Raw genomic sequence first — 25,126 nt, 5'->3', positions numbered from 1 at the left:
GTTCAAAGGCCAGCTGGGTCACCCATGATGAACAATCTTTAGGGGAACTTCAAGACTAAGAGTAAATAGAATGAAAGGAGCCCTGGTAATGCAGTGGGTTAAGTGTTGGATTATTAATTGCAAGGTCAGTGGTTCAAACCCATCAGCTGCTAGCTCCTCAGGAGAAAGATGAGGCTACCTGCTTCCATTTACAAGATTTGCAGTCTTGGAAACCCTAATGAGCAGTTCTATTCTGTCCTGTAGGGGTGCTATGAGTCAGAATGGACGCCATACCAGTGAGTTGAGGAAGAATGACCTGGCAAATTACTTCCGAGAATGAGCCAATGAAAATCCTACAGGTCATGACGTGCTGTCTCCTGACTGGCTTGCACTACACTTGATTGAACAGGAGGGATGAATCGCTAGAGCAGAACATCATGTTTGGAGAAGTGGAAACATCCTCTTAGAGAGAGGAACTCTAATAGAAGCTGAAATGATGAACTCAAACAGGCCACATTTCACTGTTTTGGAATGGACTCAACCTTGGCAAATGGAAAAATGGAAGGTCCCTCTGTACCTGGTCCCTGCGCTCCAGTACACCCCACCCACCCACCCACCGCACAGGGTGGGGGCTCACCTGCAGCTGTTCTCCCCATCTGTGTGCAGCGACATCTCAGCTCTGCGGAGACCCAGGCGGGAGAAGGCGTGGAACAGGGTGAGAGTCACATCGCTGAGGCTGTGGATGCCGTCGGGTTCCTCGTAGACATTCTCCCAGTAGGATCGGAGGCCCGGCGTGCCCGCGGGGTAGTTCCCATACAGGTAATAGTCCAGCTGCCCGATGATTTCCTGATTCACCACGGCTTCGAACTTCCGGGCAAAGAAGGTGGGCCGGGCTGTCTGCTGTGCTCGTGGGATACAAAATGAGAAGCCTCTCAGCAAGTGACTGGGCAGGAACGAGGGGCTGGAGCCAACTGGCTTGTTATTTGCCATTGGGTCAGGGCACAGCCTGTGTGTGCAGAGTAGAACTGCTCCACGGCTTCAAGGCCGTGACCTCTCAGAAGCGGATTGCCAGGTCTTTCTTCTGAGGTGCCGCTGGGTGGTTTTGAACCATCCACCCTTTGGCTAGCAGTTGAGCGTTCACCTTTCATGCCACCTGGGGACTCCTGCCTGGATTCAAATGCCAGCTTGGCCATTCACTCACTTCTTTGTTCTGGGGAAAGCAGGAAGGGTGTCAGAACAATTAAGTGTATTTATATTTGTAAAGCATTCACAATCTTTACCACTATCTGTAAGCATCACTTAAGTGTTTGCTTAAGACACCCTACATGTTTAAAGCTGGGATGCATCTCTGGAAATCAGTTAGCCAGAGGTCACAGACTAATTAACAATCCAGGGCAAATACACCCTGCTGATGTGCTTTAGTTGGTCAGCAAAGTGTTTTAAAATGGAGAGAGCTGGCAACATTTAAAAAGTGGCAGAGTTCACAGAAAGGATTTCTGGCTTCTTTTTTAAAAGAAGTAAGAGCTGGCAAGTTGAGCCACAGAAATGTGGTCACAGCTGATTTAAGCGGAAACTGCCCTGTGGGTAGGGCCTAGGTTCCAAGCCACCACAGTCTCCACCATTCCCTATTGTGACTCCCTGGCATTGCATCTGATACACAGACTCGCTCCTGACACCCAGGTGGGCAGAATCAGAGTCTCAGGATTTCTAATGGGCTCTGCAAGGGACTCACATGCTCACCAGTGTTTGAAGACAACGTAGGTGACACCAGAGTGGGCTGCAGCTCCGTTGCTTGGGGAGTTTTGAAAAACTTATATTCTAGGGCCCCTCCTAGGTCTTGTTGTTGTTAAGTGCCATCAACTATGTTTCAAACTCTGCATAGGGTTTCCAAGGAGTGACTGGTGGATTTGAACTGCCGACCTTGGGGTCCAGCGTCACACCAGAACTCCAACAGCAAAATCTTTGGAGGGGAGGCTCAAGAAACTGAGGCCCAGAGGGGGAAAGGCACTTACCCAAAGCCACACAGTAAGAAAATGGCTGAATTTTTGGGTTGAGTATTTAAAAAATAAAATACTGAGCATCTGCTTTCTACTGGGCTTATGCTATGGTCCAGGAGGGGTAGACACCAAAAAACTTTGTCATAAAGGGTTAAAGAGTCAATATTTCCAACTTCTCAAGTATTCAACTCTGATGCTGTAGCTCTAGAACAGCCATAGGCAAAGTACGAAACAAATGGGTGTGGCTGTGTTTCAATAAAACTTTATTTATAAAAGCATGCAGATGGTGTACTCGGGCAGAGGCCTGTAATTTGCTAACCCCTGGTCTAGGGCTAAAGAAACAAATAAAATACAGACCTTTCTCTTGAGTATTATTGTACACTTCAATGAGGCACTAGTGTTCTATAGTGGGTTAGACGTTAGAAGTCTAACTGCTAGCTCAGCAGTCCAAACCCACCAGGCTGTCTTCTCCTGTGAAGATTTACAGTTTCAGGAGCGGGTCCACTCTGTCCTACAGAGTCAACGTGAGTTGAATCGACGTAATGGCAGTAGGTGTGTGTTACTCTTTCCAATGCAATGAATCAATCACACCAATAATGAAGATCATAACCTCGGAGCTCATACTGTATGCCAGGTATTAGGTTTATGTTTTCCCCTCTCAACCTTCCCAAATCGCTTCAAGGCAGGTACGGTTACTCTAGGGTTACAGATTAGGAAACTAAGGCTCAAACCAGGGAAGTGACATGTATCATAAACTCGCAAAGTCTTAAGTGGCAAAGGCATGATTCAGATTCAGATCCAGTGACTCCAAAACCCATGCTCTTTTTAATGCACCTTTCAGTAAGATTCTAAATGTCCCATCGCCTCTCTGCTTCATGAGTTCTTGGGAGTACCAGCTCAGTGCCCCTATAATACCACTGAAAACAAGTCAGACCACCTGGTTTCAAATCCTCACGCTGCTCTCTTCTACCTGTGGTTGTCTTTGGGCAGGTTACGTAACCTCACAGGGTCTTGGCTTCCTCATCTTTAAAATAGATATAATAACGCTACACCATGACAAGTCAGTGGGGACTTAGACTGCTGTTTGCCACATGAGCAGCTGTAGGTTAAGCCTGCTACGGGGCGTCTGCCTCCTTTGGGGCTGTGTGTCTTCATTTCCTGGAGGTAGAGAAATGGACCCGTAGCATCTTTGCAATTCTCTGATCGCAGCAGGGTTTTCTAAAAGGCCATGTTTCTATATTTATCATTGTCTTCCTTGGAATTCTTTGAAGGAGAACTCTGAGTTACCACCGGCAGCTTCTAGATTCCAGGCACTGGCAGATAGTTTTGATCTTTGTTTACTGTGAAGGGAGGAGTCGGGGCTCTAGGTTGACAAATCAAAGAGCAAGGTGTTGCAGGATACTGGGCAGGAATACCAATGCTGGTGCCAGGCACAGAGCAGGGGGCTGGGGGTGCCACCCTCAGGGACTGCCATGTAGAGGTTCCGGGCGTCAGAGCCTTCACAATGAACACCATGACTGATCCCTGACCAAATGGGAGGGCAAGCATTTCCTCTGACCCTTTTCCATTCAGTGATCCAAAGAAGAGCTACCAGGTGGCTCAAGTTAATGCCTGAAGGAACATGGGTTTCAGGAGGTCTCTAGGTAGATCTCCATCTGCCATCAAAACCAGACTATGTGTCACTACCAGTTGTGGAACCTTGAGGGCAACAGGGTGAAAGCCGGCTGTGGGTTTGGAGCTGTGTGTAGACTCACATCCCATATGGTTTGTGGTCTGTTGAAAAGAGCATGGGCTCAGACCCAGAGAGGCCCTGTGTGCTGTAGATGGTGAAACTCTCCACTGCTAACTGAAAGGTGGGAGGTTCAAATCCCCGAGAGACACCTTAGAGAGGTCACAGCCTGAAAAATCCCATGGGGTAGTTCAACTCTGCATACATGGGGTCACCGTGAGTTGGAAGTCACTTGACAGCAATGAACAACAACAACAACGACAATGAGAGTTAAGGAAGTGCATGGCCACAGGTAAGGGACTCACCATGGCAATGATATTTACTCCAGGGACAGTAATGCCCACCCGGTCCAGAGCAAATGCTCCACCTGAGAGCTTCTCAAAGGTAAAATGTGAATCTTATTAACATGCAGGTTCTGGTTCAGGTGGTCTAGAGTGGGTAGAGAATGTGCCTTCCTAACGACTCTCCAGTGGTGCTGAGGCTGCTTAAGATAGCAAGTTCACCCCTGTCCTCTTCAGAGATGTGCTGGGGCGAGCAGCAGGAATGCCCAGGCCAGCATATCTGCTGACATGGCTTTTCCCACCCGCCCTCGGTGTTCATGGCTGGGAAGCAGCTTAGCATCCCTATGGGCTGCTCTGTAGACCTTAAAGTGATGGTTTCACTGTTCTAGGGCATTGTGTTTGTGCTTTCCCCACCCATCTGTGGCACTGGCTGGAGGGAGTGGGTGCTCACTTAAGGTACAGAGAGTTATCTGTCTGGGCTAGGACCTTTAGGAACCATGGTAACAGACAAGCATTTACCCCCTTCCTGCCTATGCTCCTCCTGCTAGGACTGTGCTTGCCTTTGTATGTGGCACTTCTGTTTTCCCTGGATGCTTTCAGAAGTGTCTCCTTGTCTTTAATTTTGGAGAGCTTGACAATATGTCTTGGTGATTTTCTTTTTGGGTCAATTCTTCCTGGAGTTCGTTGAGCTTCTTGAATAGTTTATCTTTTCACTTTTCAGGATGTTAGAGAAATTTTCTTCCACTAGTCCTTCAACTATTTCCTCTGTGGACTTGTATGATTCTTCTTGTTCTGGAATGCCAATAATTCTTAAGTTATTCCTCTTCATGTTGTTCAACGTGAATCTTAGACCTTCTTCAGATGTCTTTATCCTTTTTTTGTGTTTGTTTTTCTATCTTAGTGGTACTCAGAGATTTGTCTTCCAGCTCACTGGTTCTGTCTTCCATCTCGTCTATTCTACTCCTTTGACCTTTCAGAGTATTGTCTATTTCTGATATTCTGTTATTGATCGTTTGGACCTCTTTCTGTAGGTTTTGAATTGTTTCCAATGCTGTATCTATCTTATTTGATTGTTCCTGTAGTGCTTTCCTGACTTCCTTATTTTTCTCAACTCCATTGTAAAGTGTTTTCAAACATTTTATAATCATTTTTCTGAATTCCTTCTCAGGCATTTCCAAGACCTGCCCTCTGTCTAAAAAGGAGTCCAGGTCTACCTCTAGGTCATTTGTCTCAGACATTTTTTCTTGTTTCTGGACATGTGCTGATATGGTCATCTGCTTTTGCTTCTTGGACATTAGTATTTATCTGTGGCCTTAATACTTAATTGAGTATGTGTTTTGGTATTTTTTATGCTTTCTGCTTGCTTCTAGGGATATGTGATCAGGATGTGGGCTTCCCTTTTCACTCTTCTTATTGCTTAACTCAGAGTAACTTTCACAGGTGTTGTCTGTTTCCCTGGTATATGGTAATTGGTATTGGGTTTTGCCTGTGTTTTGGTGTTTTAATAGAGCGTGATTGTAGCTTGTCTATATGGCAGCAGTTGCTGACTCTTCTTGTGTAATTTATGGAGACAAAGAGTCCTCGAAAGGTTGAAGGGGGAGCATATAATAGCAAAACAGTACCAGTGAAAAAAATACAAGAGAAAAAAAATAAACTAAAAACAAACAAAAAACAGCAACAACAAAAACTGGACTGAATACTGCAGTCTATAATCACAGAAAAAGGAGAGGAGGGAGAGAAGGAAAAAAAAAATCTGTAGCCTAATATGAGTATGCCTTTAATGTCCTCTCTTCAGCTTCTTGCTTTCAAAGCTGCCTGAGAGATTTCAGGATGCCAGTGTTGGTTGTTATGCTATATACCTCAGGCTTTAATTTAATTTTCGGCCTGTTTTGTTTTTAAATTCTCTTTCCCTCTCTACAACCCGGTCCTGCCCTTTCCTGTTTTTAAAAACAAAAGACAGACAAGCAGAAAGCCTTCAGGGCCTGCTCTCGGACTGAGTATCTGTGCGCATGTGTGGCAGAAGAACCCACCAGTGGTGAGGGTGGGTATGTCCACTCACTCCAGTCACCAGAATGGAGGTGGGCAAAGAGTGGGCGTGCTAATGACCAGACACCCCCCAAAAAAAGAGAAGAAAATCAGAACAAAGCAAAACTGATAATGTCCACCTTTGCTCCAAGGTTCCCGCGGCGTTCTTACATGGTGTTTCTGCTCCCCCGTTTGTCTTGTCGTTTGGTCTTGCCCAATATGTCGGCTCCGGGCCTCCGAGCCCAGCCCAGCAGATTTAAAAGCACGCGATTTTTCACTTCACCTTCAAGTTCCACAATCTGAAGGCCTTCAAATATTCAAAGTATTCCTATCTCTGTAGTTCTGAGTTTTGCAGCTCTGCCCTGAATCTGCTTTGCCTGGTGTTCTGTGGTATTGCTGATGGCAAACTTCACTGCACCTCTATGCTAGCCGCCATCAAGCCCCGCCTCCTCCTAGCACTGTGAATGGCTGCGCTGGGCAGACAATGATGTCAGTCAGAACCATCCCGCCCCCTCTTATCCTTGAAGGTCATCAAGAGTAGCTGTTTTCCCAAATGTAATACATCAAAATACCAATGCCCAGACCTCTCTGGAGATCAGGGCTGTCAGCCAAAGAGCAGTTTGCTCCTAGAGGGCACGCACAGGCTGATGTCTGGTGATATTTTGGTTTCACATCTGGGGTTGGAGTTGCTATGGTTAACCGCCGTGCCACCCAAGGTGCTTCACCCATTGATAACCCAAAACACCAAACCCATTGCCACTGAGTCAGTTTGGACTCATCACAACTCTATAGGACTGAGCAGAACCATAGGATTTCCAAAGCTGTAGGAACTGACTCGATGGCACTTCACAACAAAAAACAACACATTTCTACCAAAGCAAACTGCCATGTCTTTCTTCCTCCGAAGAGCTGGTGGGTTCAAACCACCAACCTTTGTGTTTAGTAGAGTGCTTAACCACTGTGCCACCAGGACTCATGAAGAATTATCCTGCCCCAATAGTGCTGAGGTGGAGAAATTCTGCTCTACGTTGCACCCAGAAATACACCTTTAGAAGATATTTTATGAGGTGCTGAGTGAACGCAGACTTTGGAAAATGTCACCTGTGCTGAAAAGTAAGGTTTTGCCATTACTTACTTGCTGTGTGACCTGGGACATACTGTTTGACCTTTACTTTCATGCCTTAGTTTCCCCATTTATAAAGTGGTAAATCAACAACACCTAAAGAAGCTCTGGTAGTGTAGTGGTTACAAATCAGGTTGCTAACCTCAAGGTCAGCAGTTTGAAACTACCAGCTGTTCCATGGGAGAAAGATGAGGCTTTCTGCTCCCATAAAGATTTATAGCCTCAGAAACCCTGTATAGGGAGGGTCGCTATGAGTCAGAACCGACTCCATGGCACATAACCACCACCACCTGGTGTGGTGCTGTAGGATCCGCACTGAACTGCTAACCACAGGATTGGTGGTTGAAACCCACCAGCCACTCCTTTGAAACCCGTATAGGGTTTCTATGACTCGAAACCGACTGGATGGCACTTGACAACAACAAGTGGTCCTGAGGAAGAATGGCCTGAGGAACTGCTTTTGTAAAGACTACAGCCAAAGCAAACCCCAAGGAGCAGAGTTACCCTGTATCTTGTGGGGTCGCCATGAGTCAGAACTGACTCCCTAGCACAGTTGGCTTTGTGTGCTGATGTTGCTGGTATTGAGTCGGTTTCTGAGGAGCAGCTGGTGGGTTTGAACCACCGACCCTGTGGTCTAGCACATTTTCCTGCAGTACCACAGCAGGATTCCGACGGTGGTGTTGTAAGGACCAAACTGATTTTGCCTACCTAGAAACTGCTTGACTAAACTCTAGTCAGGCTCAGGAAAGCATTTTAAATAGACAAGGCCTCAGTTATTAGTTCCCTCCAGAGGCAAGGTCAATCTCCATTCTGTACATTAGCCTGAACACGTACTCTAGCTCCAAGAATATGATATATGTATAAATAGCCAGGCAGCTCAAGGCCAGAGGCCAGATGTTTTCCTTTACCCTAGCCTAAGAACAAAGACCACCAGTCCTGACCAATTAAACTGTAACATCTCATAGTTTGCCAATTGTTAACCAATCCAAAGATTGTAAAGCTGAGAAACCTGAGCTGTTTGAAAATTCTATAAAAACCCTGCAGACAATGAATTTGGGGCTCTTTCCCTATTCCGAAATGTCGGATAAGGTTAGAGACCTGGCTCGAGCTTGATTAAACAACCCTTATGTATTTGCATCGGTACACGGCTCCTGGGTGGTCTTTGGGGACCCTGAATTCTGTGCATAACAGTGTTACTGTTAATATAGGCCGGCTGGCCGAAGTTTGTGGGATGAGGTGGGCTCACCTGGAAGCGGTGGAAGTCCTGCGGCTTGAAGTCATTGGGGGAGCAGCCGCACCAGTCCACAATGTGCTTGTATTGACACTTACAGCCCAGTTTGCGGTTCCAGTTCGTGATGCGCAGGTTGTTGTCCACCATGGTGTCGCAGTGAGGACTGTTCTCCAAGACCGTGTGGAAGAAAGACTGTAGGGAGAGAGAGGGCCAGCCTGAGACCCTGCCTCACCTTCCCTGGTACCAACCACTGTGGAGGGACTCCCTCAGGTAGGGCCGACTGCCTGTCCAGCCCGACTCAGGGTACAGCTGGATGTTTTATGGGCAGCGGCTCCACACTGCTCACGACTCCACTGCTCTGAGTATTTCTTTAAGTTGTCTTTCCCTTACAGTCTAGAAGGAGCTCTGGTAGCGTAGTGGTTATATATCAGGCTGCAAACCACAAGGCCAACAGTTCGAAACTACCAGCTGTTCGTTCCGTGGGAGAAAGATAAGGTTTTCTTCTGCTCCTGTAAAGATTCACAGCCTCAGACACCCTGTACAGGGTCGCTATGAGTCGGAACCGACTCCACGGCACACAACAACAACAGTCTAGAATCTGGTTTCAGAATATCTCTAATCACCCAGGATATCTTCTGTCTGCTCAGCAGAGAGGGAAATTCCCTCATGGTATGCTAACAGACTCCCAGGGTGGCACTGTAGGATCAGACCTCAGTGTGAACCACATAATCAGCAGTCCAAACCCATCAGCTGATCCTCAGAAACCCTACACAGCAGGGATGGAGAACTTTTTTTCTGCCAAGGGCCATTTGGATGTTTATAACATCATTTGTGGGTCATACAAAATTATCACCTTAAAAATTAGCCCGCTAGCTGAGGACTCTAGACTCATGGAAAGAGAAAGGCCTACGTGTTGGCGGCCAGGAGACTGGTTTTCAGAATATGTCCTATGGTAAACATGTTTATATTCCCTGCGTGGTTTAAAAAAACAACGAAAGAATTAGAAAGTAAAAAAAAAAAAAAATTAGCCTGCCATATTTGGTAGCTGTAACTGTGGTTGTCTTGGCGGGGTCAGACGAAATTATTTTACATGGCCTTATACGTACAACCCACGGGCTGGACGTTCCCTACCCCTGCTATATAGGGTCGCTCTGAATCAGAACCAACTCAATGGCACTTAGCAACAACAACGTTAGCACATGTGGACCAAAGGAAGACATGGGGACAATTTTCTAGAAAACCTTGTGTAAAAAGAACTTTTGCTTTGCAAAGAGCCAAATCAGAAACCAGAGAGATTCAGGATATGCCCTCCTGATGACAAAGAATGTGCTGGAATCTCAGCCTGGAGGACGGGAGGCTAGCTGGCTGGATGTAATCAGAGTGGAAGGCAGTCCAAGTGCCCTCCTGCCTTAGCCACTCATGGACTGTGAGCACAACTGTCAGGGGACTTATCCATGATACTGACCAGGAGCTGTCATTCCCCCAACCTTAGGAGACTTGACCAATCTCTCCTAGGAAACAGAATGAAAGTTGGTAGAGAAAATAAAAGGCAATGGTTGGAACTGCTGAGTTCGACACATGCAGTGCCAGAGAGAGAGGAGTCTATTTGGTTACTGTTTTATAACAATCTCCACTGCTCATCCTTCTGTCAGTTTGTCCTACTGTGGTGGATAGCCTATTGCTGTGATGCTGGGAGCATTCCAAATACAAGTAGGTTCATTCATGGGGGACAGATTTCAGGAGCACTTCCAGGCTGGAAAGAAAAGGCCTGCTTGAGCTACTTCTGAGAATGCGCCAATGTACACCCTACGATATTGTCCCAGACTTCTACAGACTTTAGCCCACTGACTTAGTAGATGTGACCAAGAAGGAATGGCTGATGGAAAAGACATACTGTTTGGGAACATGAAGGTAAGGAAGACCTAGACATCCACCAATCATTAGACAGCACAGTACTGGATACATTGTCTTCTGTTATACACAAGGTTACTGGGAGTCAGCTCAACAACAACCAGTAACATTGTTTCAATCTCAGACCACAGGAAAATACCTTCATAGACGCAGGATATGCAGCTCATCTGGTCCCCTGAGCACCAGTGTGTTTGGGAGACTGAAGGGCAAGGCAGAGATGCTGGAATGGAAGAGGTGGGATCTTCCAGAGGTACTGAGTGTATACCATATTTTTATGTAAGCAACACATTCTACTTACGTCCCCTCCTGCTACTAGCCAATAGAATCCCCCCACCAGGTATTTTACTAAGTGTTCTATACTAACTTTTTTTTTACAACAACATGCAAAATATATTAGCACATCATGCTTATGAAAATATCTGGGGTATGGGAAGAGTGCACTTGCCAAAATAACAATAATAATAATAATAATAAAATACTACAATACGCACATTATCTGGGTAAAAACACGGTATGTCAGAGAAGGGAGTGCCATTGGAGATGAAGGTACTTCCCTTAAAATGACCAAACTCCCAAACAAACTCTCCAAAACCCCCTCTCCCCACTCCTGAAATGCTGAGGAGTCAGAATTGGAAGGCTGGATTGTCTACAAGCCCACAGGGGCACATACTCTCCATCAAGTATGGGGAAAACATCCAATTACCGATTGCCCTGTGTCCTTTCATAATGGTCCAGAAATTCCCTGCCAGATACTGGATGAGGAGGGGAGGAGAATGAAGAGAAAGGGTGATTTTCACTGAGAGAGGATTTTAAGCTGATTACTTGACATGTATATGGAATAGGAAACCTGGCCTGGGGAAGACAAGTGCACCAGTCCGAGGCAGTGACCCGGGCAGCCAGGACCAGACATTGCCAAGGACATGGGGTCCTTGGATGAGACACACTGTGTCACCTTCTGTCTGTAGAAACTGACAGCAAGGGGAGTCCAGGGTTGGGGGCACGATCAAGGACAGGGCAGAGGACCACTCCATAGAAATGGAACCAGCTCAGGAATGTTCTAGAAACAGGGCTCAAAAGGAACTAGAGGCTGGGAAGGTAAATCAAAACTCCCTCAGCTTAGGGCCACAGAACAGACCCCTCCTCACTTCTTCATGAGACTGTGATAATACACAACAGGGCTTCCCACTGGGAATGGAAAAGGGGTTACAGGATCCCCTGAGGGCTGAGTTTAGTCACAAGAGGCTGGGGCTGGCCCAGCGAGAGTCCTGGCTCTTGGTCCCTGGGGTCACCGGGATGTCTGGGGTATGTCTGATTAAGCAACACTGGCTCCTGTCAATGAGTCCCTGGGGTTGAAAAGGTGGTATCACAAGATTGAGGACTGAGGACGATCTAGTTAATGTTGCTGTGGGTGGGTGCTGGCAGGGCCGGCCTGTACAGTTGTACAGGTTACATACTGCACAATCCAGGGAGTGGTGTCATCATCACAGATACCACGTGGTCTGTTTTGTGATTTTCATGCAAATGGACATAAGGTATCTTATTCTAGCAAAATTAGTATTCTATGATGGCTAAGAGTCTTGAGGAACGGTTATCCTCTCTGCCTTGCTGTGGGTCTACTCCATAGTACCTCTGTGCAAGTCAGAGGGGCCCCAATAGCCAGTGTGGGTTTCCCTTGTGCCCTGGGATGTCTGGGAACTCTGCATTTGGGCCCAGCAGACTTCAGTATCCGCATCTCTCCAAGGGCTAGAGCTGACTCACATCTTTCTCGGGACACTCACCTCGGCAGGAAGCAGGGTGTACGAGTAGAATTGCTTCATCTTGGTCACCAGATCATCTGTGGAGAATGTCACATACTCCACAAACTTGCGGTTTAGCAGGAACCAGTCAGAGCCACCATCCACAGCAATGCCTTCTGGGATCCGCCGGTCCCCAAGGCGCCACATGTGGGCATCACACTCCAGGAAGAGTCGGTCCAGGCCTTGTTTCCGGATAAACCTGGGAGAGACACAGTAGCCCTTAGTCCACAGACGTTCTAAGAGAACGGCTCCACACAGAGCCCAAATCAAATGACGCTGTCATACAGTCATGCTACTGTTTTCTGGCACTTAGGGCACTCCATGAAGTTCATCACTTAATCCTCACAGCATCCCTAGGAGGCAGGTACCTGTACTGCTCACAGTTTACAAGTAGGGACACAGGAGCACAGAGAGTGAGACACAGGACCACACAGTGAGATGGTGAATTTCATCAACGGCAACTACTTCTCTGTTGTTGTTGTTGTTAAGTGCCATTGAATTGGTTCTGATTCATAATGATCCTGTATAAGGTTTCCAAGAGAGGCTGGAGGGTTTGAACCGCTGGCATTGAGGTGATCAGTCCAGGGCTTTTCCTACAGCACCGCACCAGGACTTGACTAGAGATCTGTGAAAACAACTGTTAGGTACCATAGTGCCCTGGGGTTTGGGGGCTACATTGTGTCTCAGAGTGATGTTCGAAAATGCACCCAGTACAAATACAGGATCATAGGATATTTGTTTTTAAACTGCCAGATTCACAATATAGTAAAACATTTCTTTATGAACATGTGGTTTGAATGCACTGGACTGCAAAGTCAGTTTGAACTGCAAAGTTGGTGATTCAAGCTCACCAGCTGCTCCTTGGAAACCCTATACAGGGTCGCTATGGGTCAGAATTCACTTGATGGCCTTTAATAACAACAATGATGGAGTCCTGATATGGTGCTGTAGGTTAAGCACTGGACTGCTAAGAGAAAGGTTGGCAGTTCAAATTCACCAACTGCTCCTAGGAAACCCTATTCCAGCTATGAGTTGGAACTGACTTGATGGCACTTAACAAAAACAAGTGCTGGGCCTAACCCTTATTGCAATATTGAAGAAGTGGTCAGCATGAGTGATATTTAGAGGCACCTGTACCAACTGTAATGAATCATGGTGGTGTTGTAGGATAAGCAATAGGCTGATAATGACAAATCCACCAATGACCCTGTGGGAGAACATTGGGGCTAGCTGTTCCTGTAACGATTTACCACCTCAGAAACCCTATAGAGGGCTTCTGTGAGTCAGAACCGACTCAACGGCACATAAGCACCACCAAGACAAACTTGCCTTCATGTCACTGGGTTTCTTCGTGTCTTGTTTGTTTATCTATAAGGCTCCCTGGTGGCACCGTGTTTAAGGGCTCTGCTGATAACCTAAAGGTCAGCAGTTTGAATCCATCAGCTGCTCCATGGAAGAGGGACATGGCAGTCTACTTCCCTAAAGATTTACAGCCTTGCAAACCCTGTGGGGCAGCCCTATTCTGTCCTATAGGGTCACTCTGTGAACCAACTTCACAACCATGGGTTTTGGTATCAACTAAAACGTGATATGAAAAGTGGGGATTTTCACTGGTGCTAAAGTCATAGTTCCAGCGAATACTTCTGTGGTTTGTTGCTTTCATTTAGCTAGATGTCAGCCAGAGGTTAGTGAGAATAAAGATATCATTTTCTGGCCATCCAAGGTCACAGAACTCCTGAAGTCAACCCTTGAACCCCAGGTTAATAACTCCTGCTCTAGAGTACAGAATCATGTCACAAGCAAAGGAAGGCAGAACCGCGTTGTCATTTTGTTGATGCAGAAGCCAAAGCATTAAGGATACAGGGTGGTTGAGCGGGTGTGTGGCAAGGATGGGTAGAGTCAAAATGAGCCTGAAATGAGCATTTTGAGATGGGATTCCATCACTTGCAACCCAAACAGTCCTTACTAGTACATACCTGGATAATTTCAACTTTGCCACTTCCATGATGGGCAGGGCTATTCTTAGGTGCCAGCCATGCATAGGTAGCCATGACTATGGCACATAAATGTCCCCTTCTCTACTCCAACACCCCTCCCCGACTAGAGCATTTAGAGCTCTTTGTACATCCCTGGTGGCTCTCATCACTCTGTCTCCAGATTAGAGTTACCAGGTTCCGCCCAGGTAACGTCTCCTCCTTTCAGCTTCCCCTTCTAGTACACTTGTTGTTGTTAAGTGCTGTTGAGTCGATTCTGACTCATAGCGACCATGTATAGGGTTTCCAAGGAGTGGCTGGTGAGTTTGAACTGCCAACCTTACGGTTCAAGGATAGTGTAAGCAGCCACTTAACAAAGGTCCATGGTAATGAGTAGACTTCAGGATACCAAGACTGGCAACAATCTCACACAACAGGCCATGCTGACTCTCAGGGGGAACCTCTCCAATGTATGGAATCCACAGGTGTCTTCTGGAAGGGACTGGGAGGAAATTCACTAATAAACCCATGTCTTTAGCTCTTGCTTCTACATGAGCAGAACACCTGCCCTTCCAGGTGGGTCACTCACAGATGAAGATGCAATAAGAAATCCTACAGCCAGAGTGCTCCTTGGAACTAGAGCTGAGTGTGAAGCATCCAGCTGATATGAAGTTAGGGGAGATGCACAAGAACACCCACACTTACAGATAGTACTCATTTGACCTGGCTTCAATGTCTGGATGATCAGAACACAAGAAAGAAGAGGAAAAAAAGAGTAATCCATTACAATTAGATGAACTTGACCTATGCTTGTGGATGCAATATGGCAAAGGTGTGAACAAATCTTTACAGTGAAGATCATTCCCACCCCCTTGGTACACAGGGTTGACAAGGATGAGTAACTTAAGACATTGGCTACCCAAAATGGGGGGTGGGGGGCTACAAAGGCAAGAAGTGACTGGCTTACAAGCTTTCAACTGGGAACCTAGTTCCAGAGGGTATGGGGAGAGGTAGAATCTCCACTGAGTGGTTTCCAACCTGTCTGGATGGGGCTGATAAAAGGTGATTGGGATAAGACTCCTGTGGTTCAATAGGGAATGATTGCTATCAGGACTAACTGAGTGTTGGAAAGGTAAAGGTAGTTGTTTTGTAACAAAAGGAGGGGAGTGGTTGATTTTGCAGTCCAGGAGCTGAGGACCCTGGGGCCATCAAGGGAGAAGAGCACAAGCAGAATATGAGACCTTATCCAGAGAAGCAGTGACACCAGAGATGAGGACATGGAGAGAGGGAGCGGCTGAGGACTCCAGATTTCTGGAAAGAGAGGGACTGAGAGAGCTGGTGGCCAGGAGACAGGCTTGCAGAATGTGCCCTTTGGTGGTTTATATTATTATGTATGTTTAAAAAAAAAAGCTAAAGTGAATAGAGAGAAATACTGTTAACTGATGGTACATGGAGGGGATTATTATCATTGTAATGAAACAAAGTATATGATTTGCTGAATGCAAAACTGATAATTTGCCATGTAAACTTTCACTGAAATTACAATAAAAACTTGTAAAAAATAAAAAATGGGGATGATGGTGCTGGTGGTGAATGGAGTAGATTCTGCTCAGTGTGTCTCCCGTGACCCCGCAGAGTGCCTGGGAGTCCTGAGTTCTCTCTGAGGCTCTCCTCCTCTTTGGTAAATAAGATGGACTAATGTCTGCTTTGGTAGTGTAGTGGTTATGAATCGGGCTGTAAACCGCAAGGTCAGCAGTTTGAAATTACCAGATGCTCTGCGGGAGGAAGATGAGGCTTTCTTCTCTCGTAAAGATTTACAGTCTCAGAAACCCTGTTCAGGGTCGCTATGGGTTGGAACCAACTCGATGGTACTTAACAACAATGTCTGCTTTGGAGTCCTGGTGTGGTGCTGTAGGATAAGCACTAGGCCACAAGGTCAGGGGTTCAAACTCACCAGCTGCTCCTCGGAAACCCTATACAGGGTTGCTACGAGTCAGAACCGACTCAACAGCACTTAACAACAACGTCTGCTTTATGATGCTGAATGCCATGAGGGCACAGACAGAGTGCACCCATGTGAAGTGGGATTGTGGGTCAGTGGAGACGTGGAGAATATACCCTCAGAAAGACACTCAAAATCTGAAACACTCCTGGTTAAGTCAAATTTATCTCAAGACTCCATCCAGCCCACAGGCTACCAGTTGTATCTCTGGGTTGGTACTGTGGCTATTGAGTTGACCTCTGAGTCAGGTGACCCCACAGAAAAGAGAAACTGACCCTGTGCCAGTTCCATGAATCCACATAGTTGTGACTCACAGTGTTTTCATTGGCTGGTTTTCAAGTAGATCACCAGGCCTTTCTTCCTGGGTCTTCTTCTGCCAATCCTCTAAGTCTGCTATACCCCACAAGAGGGTGTGCAGTAGGCATGACCCGATATAGGAAGCCCAGACACTGAGGTAAAGGGCGGAAGTCAGTCAGAAGCCCAAGGTGGCCCCCATCCCTGGGTTTGTTCTTTTCCTAATACTCCTTTCCATGAGCCAAACCCAAATGAACTTCATCTGCAAAGCCACCTGCTCTTTGAGGAGTGATTTTGGGAAGGTTTTTCCTTATACTCACACTCCTACCTGGTCCCAAGTGGCCCATTAAAGGAAGGCCCCGAATTTAGGAAAACAAAAACCTAACTTGGTTCTGGCTGGCACTAATTATACAATAATGCCCAGTTGGTGCATTTAACCTTTATGTTTAAAACGGGACATTTTCAAGACTGTGTCTCATGACTTACATGCTAACCAGACTAACCAGAGAGAGTAAAAATATACAGGTGAGGGAACTTGCAAAATTTCTCTTCCGTGGACCAGCTTTTTAATTTCATGTTCCATTATATGGGATAATAGCATCGTCTTGCAATTTTAATGTGGTGTCCCAGACCATAATATCCAAATACAATATTTATGCAGTAATCTCTGGAATGAAATATTCATAGGGTTGGGAGATTGGCTGATGTATTTACTGCATCCTAAATCTGATGAGCTGCAAACGCATTCTTTGGTTAATTATGAGTAAATAGAGACAATCAATCCCCCCCCTCCCCCCCCAGGTCTTAGGAAAGTTCTGGAGGTGAGAGAGGTTACTGGAACTTAGGTCTGGACTGGCAGGAGGTTGCAGAGATCCAGCATCTGGGTTTGTTGGGAATCATTGTTTGGGCAAGGTCTTAGTTTTTCTAAACCTGTGCACTGTGGGAAAGGTTGGTGGTTCAAACCCACTAGCTGCTCCATAGGAGGCAGCTCTATTCTATCCTCTCGAATTGCAAGGAGTTGGAGTGGACCCAACAGCAATGAGTTTAGTTTGGTTTTGGTGCATTCACCAGGAGGACAAGGTTGGAACCTAGGTACATCAGCAAATACCTGGGTGTGTCTTTACATGACTCTGGGCTCCCCAATAAAGGGAGCATGGGTTTCTCACTCCCCAAAGGTGACAAAGGATAACCTTGTTCCTGCAGGTTCTTTTCCTGCTGACTTTGTTTCCTGGGGCAACTGAATTAATGGTGTCACCAAAGCAGAACTGGGGTGGAGCTGGATTCCAGAGCTGCCTCTGACATTGCTGGCTGTGAGATGTCAGGTGACCTCGCCTCTCTGAATGCCTGTATACCAGGAGCCCCATGACACCTGTGCTGACAACCTTCCCAATCAGCTGCTAGCGTGTGATGGATGATGCCCATCAAAGGGCCTTGCAAACTGCTCATCTAAGCAATGTACCATCTGACTGTCGACTCCTTCTGACATCCTGGTGACCTCCCTCCCCCGTCCCTGGCACACACACTGGTCCTCCATTCAGGATTGATTTTTCTCAGCAGCACTCTCCACTTCCTGATTTCATATACAAAGTCCATGGGAGCCACAAATGGTGACGTGCACAACCACTAGTAGAAAGGGTGGTGTTTCAAACCTACCCAGAGTCACCTCAGAAGAAAGGCCTGGCTATCTATTTCTGAAAGATCACAGCCTTGAAAACCCTATGGAACCCTTCTACTCTGAACACGTGGGGCACCATGCATCAGAATCCACTGCAACTAACAAGATATTTATTTAGTTGACTGCTTGTTAAAATCCCGGTGTGGCACTCGACCGTAAGGTCGGTCTGAACTGCAAAGTTGGTGGCTCAAGCTCACCAGCTGCTCCTCGGAAACCCTATAACGGGGTCGCTAAATGTCAGAACTGACTCGAAAGCACTTAACAAGAACTTTCACTAAATATAAGCTCCAACAGGACAAAGGTTTTTAAAAACCTGTTTTGTTTGCTACTGTAGGCCTAATGCCTAAAGAATAATATCTAACACAGTGTTGATGCTCAATAAACATTTACTGAGTAAGAAAATAAGGTCTGGCTGTCTTCATGGAAGTAACTGTTGCTGTCAAGTGCCCCTGAGTTGGTTCTGACCCTGCACAGGGTTTCTGAGGCTGTAAACTTGTGCAGAAGCAGGAAGTCTCATCTTTCTCTACTGAGGTAGCTGGTGGGCTTGAACCACCATCCTGGTGGTTCGCAATCCAGTGCTTTATCCTATGGAGACACTGTACTCCCTTATTGTAGTAATGTTGTTGTTGTCAAGTGCTGTCGAGTCAATTCCGACCCATAATGACCCTGTATAGGGTTTCCAAGGAGCAGCTGGTGAGCTTGAACAGCCAACTTTGCAGTTCAAATGACTATGCAGTCTGATGCATTAACCCACAGCGCCACACATAGCATTAGTTAATCAGACATTAGATTTTTGAAATGAAGGAGATGAATCTCAGAAAGATTTAGTAACTTCCTCAAAGCTACACAGCAGTGAGGACTGGGCTTGAATATAGATAAAACTGAAACCAAACTACTCTGCCATTCTTGTTGTGGTGGTTGTTATATGCAATGGAGTTGGTTACCACTCACAACGACCCTGTGTAGGGTTTCCAAGGAGTGGCTGGTGAATTTGAACCACCTACCTAACAGTCACCAGTCCAGTGCTTATCCTACAGTGCCACAGGACTCCATTCTTAGTCTGCTCAGTTTCCCACTCTTAGTTTGTCCCTCTAAAAGGTTAAGAACTCCTACTGCCTCAGAAAGATAGTTCTTAGAAGTGAGAGAGAACAAAAAAAAAACAATTGCATTGTGGGCCTTAGAAAAGGTTTCTGTCTTCCCAACAGGCCACCCATTGACTTATTTGCAGCCAGTCTTATTTTCCTGGTCTTTTTGGGATGGATGGCTGCCTTTCTGACATTTTTCCTTAATGGAACAATGATTTGACAAAGTTGTGTGTGTTGTTGTTGTTAGGTGTCATCAAGTCAGTTCCAACTCACAGCGACCCCTTGCATAACAAAACAAAACAAAACAAAATACTGCCTGGTCCTGTGCCAACTTCACAATCGTCACTTTGTTTCAGCCTGTGTCAACCCATCTCATTGAGGGTCTTCCTCTGTTTTGTTAACCCTCCACTTGACCAAGCATGATGTACTTCTCCAGGGACTAGTTCCTCCCGATAACATGTCCAAAGTACATGAGATTAAATACATCCTCACTTCTAAAGAGCTGTCTGGCTTTATTTCTTCCAAGACAGATTTTCTTGTTCTTCTAGAAGTTCAAGGTATATCCAATCTTCTTCACCAACACCATAATCCAAATGAATCAATTCTTCTTTGGTCTTCCTTATTCATTGTCCAGCTTTCACATGCATATGAGGTGATTGGAAATATAAAGTAGTAGCTGAATATGGTCCTATTGTGACATCACTGAACCCACACCAATCACCTCAGTGTCAAAGTAAATCAGATGGAGAGTGGGAAGGGGTCCCGATTCTCCCCTATGAGTAAAGAGGTCCATCACAAATCATCTGTGGTCTCTGGAAATATCTCAGAAAGGGAAACAATGAAATTTACCAATCCAGTTAATTTGCTGGCTACAATATTGTCAAGAGTACTGGTGGCACAATGGTTAAGCATCTAGCTGCTAACCATTGTGGTGGTTCAAATCCATTCAGCAGCTTTGTGGGAGAAAGACCTGGTGAGCTACTCGCATAGAGATTAAAGCCTAAAACACCTTATGGTGCTTCTACTTTGAACTGTCACTGTGAATTGGAACTGACTCTACAGTACCCAACAACAACAACAACAACCACACTTGGCATAGTTAATGAGGGTGCTCATTTCAGAACGGTCTGGTCCCACAGTTTCTAAATGGAAGGTCTCTGTCTCTCAAGTTTTATAGGATGCCGATGGAAGAAGAAACCCCAGCAATCAGTTACTAAATAGCCCAGTCTACTAATTGAAAAACAACAATACCAATAACCTCAAACAAGACCCAACCTAAGTCCGCCCCTGTCCCTGTTTTCCTGGATAGTGACCTACCTGTGCCCTCCACCCAGATTGTTCCTTTTCATAAAAGTTTAAGGCTTGAAATCCACAATGTATGAAGTAAACCAGCTATGTGAGCAGCCTCACAGGTTCTAGAAATCTAGGGCAGGGCCAGGTGGAGGAGTCTGGAGCCACATTACTAGACCCAAATCCTGGGTCTGTTATTAACTCTGAACAACCCAGTCACACAATGTGTCAGTTCCTCATGCAATGCAAGAGTGGGTGCCGAGGTTTCAATGAGATTTTTATGTATATGCAGAGAGCTTAGCATAGTCTAATAAAAAAAACCCAAACCCGCTGCCATCAAGTTGATTCTGAGTCATAATAGCCTTAGAAGACAGAGGACACCTGCCCCATGGAGTTTCCAAGACTCATCCTCACGGGAGCAGACTGCCACATCTTTCTCCCTTGAGCAGCTGGTGGTTCAAGCTGCTGCTGGCCTTTCAGTGAGCAGTCCAGCTCTTGACCACTGGGCTAGCAAGGCTCCTTGCACACTAAATGTGCATAAATGTCCGCCTGAATTTTTAGCCATGTGCAAAGCATGACCAGGACTAAGGTGCTGGTTATGTGCCGGGGAGTTAGTTCTGACTCATAGTGACCCTGTATATGGTTTCTGAGGTTGTAAATCTTTACAGGAGCAGAAAGTCTCATGTTTCTCCCATGGAACAGCTGGTAACCTTGGGGTTAGCAATCCAACTCGTAACTACTAACCCCTCATGTCCTGAAAAGCAATGTTTCAGCACCAAGGACAGAAGCCCAAAGACCTTTTTCTTTCTTTTTTTAATTGAACCCATCTGCCGCACCCATCTTTGTTCAGCAGCACCTATGACTAAGAAGGTGGTGAAGCCAAGTGATCCAACACCATGACTAGAAACCCCTTCCATCTTTATGAACCACAGCACAAAGAGGATTCAGCTCATGCGCTTGGAGTTTGGCCATGGCCACTGCTACATACTACATTCACTAGAAGAGCAAGGAGACTGGGGTCATTCAGCCATTCAGCAGCTCCAGAGAAAACCTCCCACACTACAGGCCCTGGTTCAAGTGCTGAGAACTGATTGTGAGTAAGATGAACTTGATCCCTGCCTTTTGATCATAGGGAGAGGGACTCAGTTAGAATGCCATTGTTACTGTGTGCCTTCAAGTTGATTCCAACTGATAGAGATCAAATGGATCAGAGGAGAACTGCCCTACAGGCTTTCCTAGGTTGAAATCCTTATGGGAAGGCGCTCTGGTAGTGTAGTGGGCTACAAGTTGGGCTGCTAACTGCAAGGTTGGCAGTTAGAATCCACTCGCCACTCAGCGGGAGAAAGATGAAGCTTTCTGTTCCCATAAAGATGTACAGCCTCAGAAACCCTATAGTGGGTCTCTAAGAGTTGGAACTGATTCTATGGCACATAACCAACTAACCAGCAATCCTTATGGGAACAGGATGCCAAGTCTTTTCTCCCAAAGAGCTTCTAATGGGTTTGAACCCCTGACTTTTTAATGAGCAGCTGAGTGCTTAGCCACAGAATCACCAGGACTCCTGAAAATAATAATAACTATCATTTATTTTCAATCGCCTGATATGCATGCAAAAGCTGGACAACGACTACGAAAGACTGAAGAATTGAAGCCTCTGAATGATAATGTTGGTGAGGGATATTGATTATACCACGGCCTGCTAGAAGAAGCACAGCCAGAATGCTCCTTGGAAGTGAGGATGGAGAGACTTCATCTCATGTACTTTGGACATGTTGTCAGGAAGGACCAGCCCTTAAAGAGGACATCCTGTTTAGTAAAGTAGACAGTGAGTGAAAAAGAGGAAGACCCCCAATGAGGATGGATCGACACAGTGGCAGCAACAATGGGCTCACACATAGCAACAACTGTGAGGGTGGTGCAGGACCTAGTGGTGTTTGGTTCTGTTGTACATGGGTCACTATGAGTCAAGGGTACTAACAACAGAAACCATTTATTAGCGCTTGCTATGAGCACTTACTATGCTTCAGGTCACCAACTGGAGCAATAGTTTATACTCAACTACTAACTTTCAGATTGGCAACTGAACCCATCCAAAGGCACTGCAGAAGAAAGTCCTGGTAATCATCTTTCACAAAGATTACAGTCATGAAAACACTATAGAACGGTTCTAGTCTGTAACACACTACAGTGAACGAGTTAGAATTGACTCAATGGTAATTTGTGTGTGTGTGTATGCTTTGAAATAAGCATAATGAGCATAAACTATTATGCATTAGGCCCTGTTCCACATACCAAATATACATGATTTCATTTAATCTTCATCACCCCTTATGAGGGTTCATTTTACAAATGAAAGAACAGAGACACAGTGAGGCTAAGAGATTTTTCCCAAGGCTGCATAGTTGCTTAGCGGCAAGAAAGCGATACACACTCAACACTCAGAGGCACAGCTCTGGCCCACCCACCATCTAGTTCTTCCTCTTATCTCTGGGTTTCCATACTGTTAGCCACAGGCTGTAAAAACCACTGCCTTGAATAAGCAAGTGGACATAAACAAATACGAAAGATTTAAATATGTATCTGCGTATTACGATAAGCACTGTGAAGGAAAAATGATGGCAGAAAAGAAGAGACTGGGACTTAATTAAAGAAGATTGCTAGGGAAGGCTTCATTGAGGAGGTGTTATTTCAACTCTAAGAGGAGAGAAGGAGTCAGTTGATGTGGGGAGGAACTTTATAAGTGAAAGAAATAGCACGTACATGAAAAACAGTAAAAAGGCAGAAGCGAGAACCAGACCTGTCCGTAAGCTCACAGGGCCGGGACATGGTGAGAAGGTTCACAGTCTAGGTAGTATGGTGGTTCACAGCCCAGCCTCCAAAGCCAGGCTGCTTGGGCTCAACCCTGTTATTCCACTTGCAAGCTGTATGCTGTCTGATCTTTCTAACCATCCATTTCCCCGTGTGGAAAATGGGTGTGCTTATATCAGGGAGTTGCCGTGCCAACATGTGAATACCCTCCTTGCCACTAACCAGCAGTAAGGCCTTGGGAGAATTCCTTCACCTCCTCATTATTATTCACCACCACTTATTAAGATGGTGATGAAGATGAAAAGAGAAGGTTATCTACCGCGTGTGTGGAACAGAGCCTAAGAGAGTGAGGGACTTAGTGCAGTCTCTTCTGGCACAAAGAAAACCCTCCACTTTATTTATGTGCCACTGTTACCAGTTTCCATTGAGTCGATGCCAACTCATGGTCACCCTGTGTGTGCTCCATAGGGTTTCCAATGGCTCATTTTGCAGAAGTAGGTTGCCAGGCCTTTCTTCTGAGGTGCTTCTGAGTGCACTTGAACTGACAACCTTTCAGTTCACAGCCAAGGGACTTTCTAGGGACTCCAAACCTTCTTAAGGTTTACTACTGCCTGTTATCATCCACCTATGAGAAGAGAGGTTTGATATTCAAGGAAGCAAGAAAACGAAACCTAAGAAGAAATGAAAAGTCAGGAGCTCTAATCCTGGAACCTGGAGTTTCTGAGCTCTGTAACCTGTGCTCATCATTCCATGTGAGACCCTGAATCATAACTCACAGCCCCCAAGACATCTTGTGCCAATGAGAACTTGGAGAACTTGCCAAAGGCATGTTGAAGGCTAATTTTTTTTTAAGCTTTGATTGTGAATTGAGTGAAAGTCTATTGGGCAGATCATCAGCTTTACATTCAACAAATCTTATTTTGTTTTGTTGCAATAATTATAATCCCCTCTACATACCATCAGTTAACAGTATTTACTTCTATCCCCCCTCCCCTTTTATGTGCACATTTCACTCAGAAAATACATATTTGTTTATATTATATATAAGGGAATATTTTGCAAGCCTGCCTGCTGGTACAAAGCCTTTCTGAGTCCATGGGCCTAGAGTCCTCAGCTGTTCTATCTCTCTACGTCATTGCCTCTGCCACAGTCTCTGCTGTCGTTGCTTTTCAGGTCAGAAGCCCATCATATAGCTTTTTTTAAAAAAATGTTTATTGCTGTTTGCTCTAATTATAAAAATAATGCTTGGCCTTTATAGGAGGCTTGGAAAATGAAAACAACAGAAAGGTGAAAATAAAAATCATACCTCTGCCCCTCAGAGGTGACAAAGAGAAGATAATTTCCTTCTGGCCTTTTGTCTAACTTCTATGTGTGTTGTCTTTTTAAAAGGAGAAATTGCAAAGCTGACCTCTGTAACACATGCTAAGGCTGGGGGAGGCTGTGTGTACAGGTCTGTGTGCACCATCATTGGATTAAATAAAAAGAACATGCAGACAGTGGTCATCTCACTGGTTGGGCATAAGGAGAGCAAAAGAGAATGCAATCTGCTTTCTCCATTGGAGATGCGATATTAATTATCTCCTCACATCAATCATGGTGCTACAAGGCAGCTGGGGAGAAAGCCGGTCTCTCGATAAGCTACTTGGCACCAAAGGACCTCCTGAAAGCAGATTTGCCTGGAGGAATTTCCTGGCCAGGATCTCGGCAGACTTGCCAACTTTTTGGTTAAACAGTTGCCTGTTTATATATCAAGAGAGATTTAGGTCTGAAGGTTAGTTCAATGTCATGGGATGGGGTCTGCTGAAGCTGCTAACACTGCCATGCTGGATGCCAGTGGGCGGTGCTGCCTTTAGCAGGACAAGTCCAGACCCGGGAACAGGAAGAAAGCAGCTCAAGTGGCATCTTTCCTGGGGGAAGGAGCCTCTCC

At 45.7% G+C, this 25,126-nt stretch overlaps 1 protein-coding gene across 1 annotated transcript in view; it reads right to left on the bottom strand.

Moving 5' to 3' along the window:
* LOC102817568 (xylosyltransferase 1-like) overlaps positions 1-25,126 on the bottom strand; it is a 159,113-nt gene that overhangs the window by 18,899 nt on the left and 115,088 nt on the right. Inside the window, exons 6-8 of the mRNA XM_006872000.1 lie at positions 12,055-12,271; positions 8,381-8,557; positions 617-879 (exon numbers count right to left, since the gene is read on the bottom strand). Of these exons, the coding sequence (XP_006872062.1) occupies positions 617-879; positions 8,381-8,557; positions 12,055-12,271 (657 nt within the window). The remainder of the gene's footprint in view (positions 1-616; positions 880-8,380; positions 8,558-12,054; positions 12,272-25,126) is intronic.

The sequence above is a fragment of the Chrysochloris asiatica genome, unplaced genomic scaffold (assembly GCF_000296735.1).
Source record: "Chrysochloris asiatica unplaced genomic scaffold, ChrAsi1.0 scaffold00178, whole genome shotgun sequence".
NCBI classification, from domain to species: domain Eukaryota; kingdom Metazoa; phylum Chordata; class Mammalia; order Afrosoricida; family Chrysochloridae; genus Chrysochloris; species Chrysochloris asiatica.
Note: the sequence above shows the minus strand (reverse complement) of the source record. Positions and strands in the feature narration are given on the sequence as shown.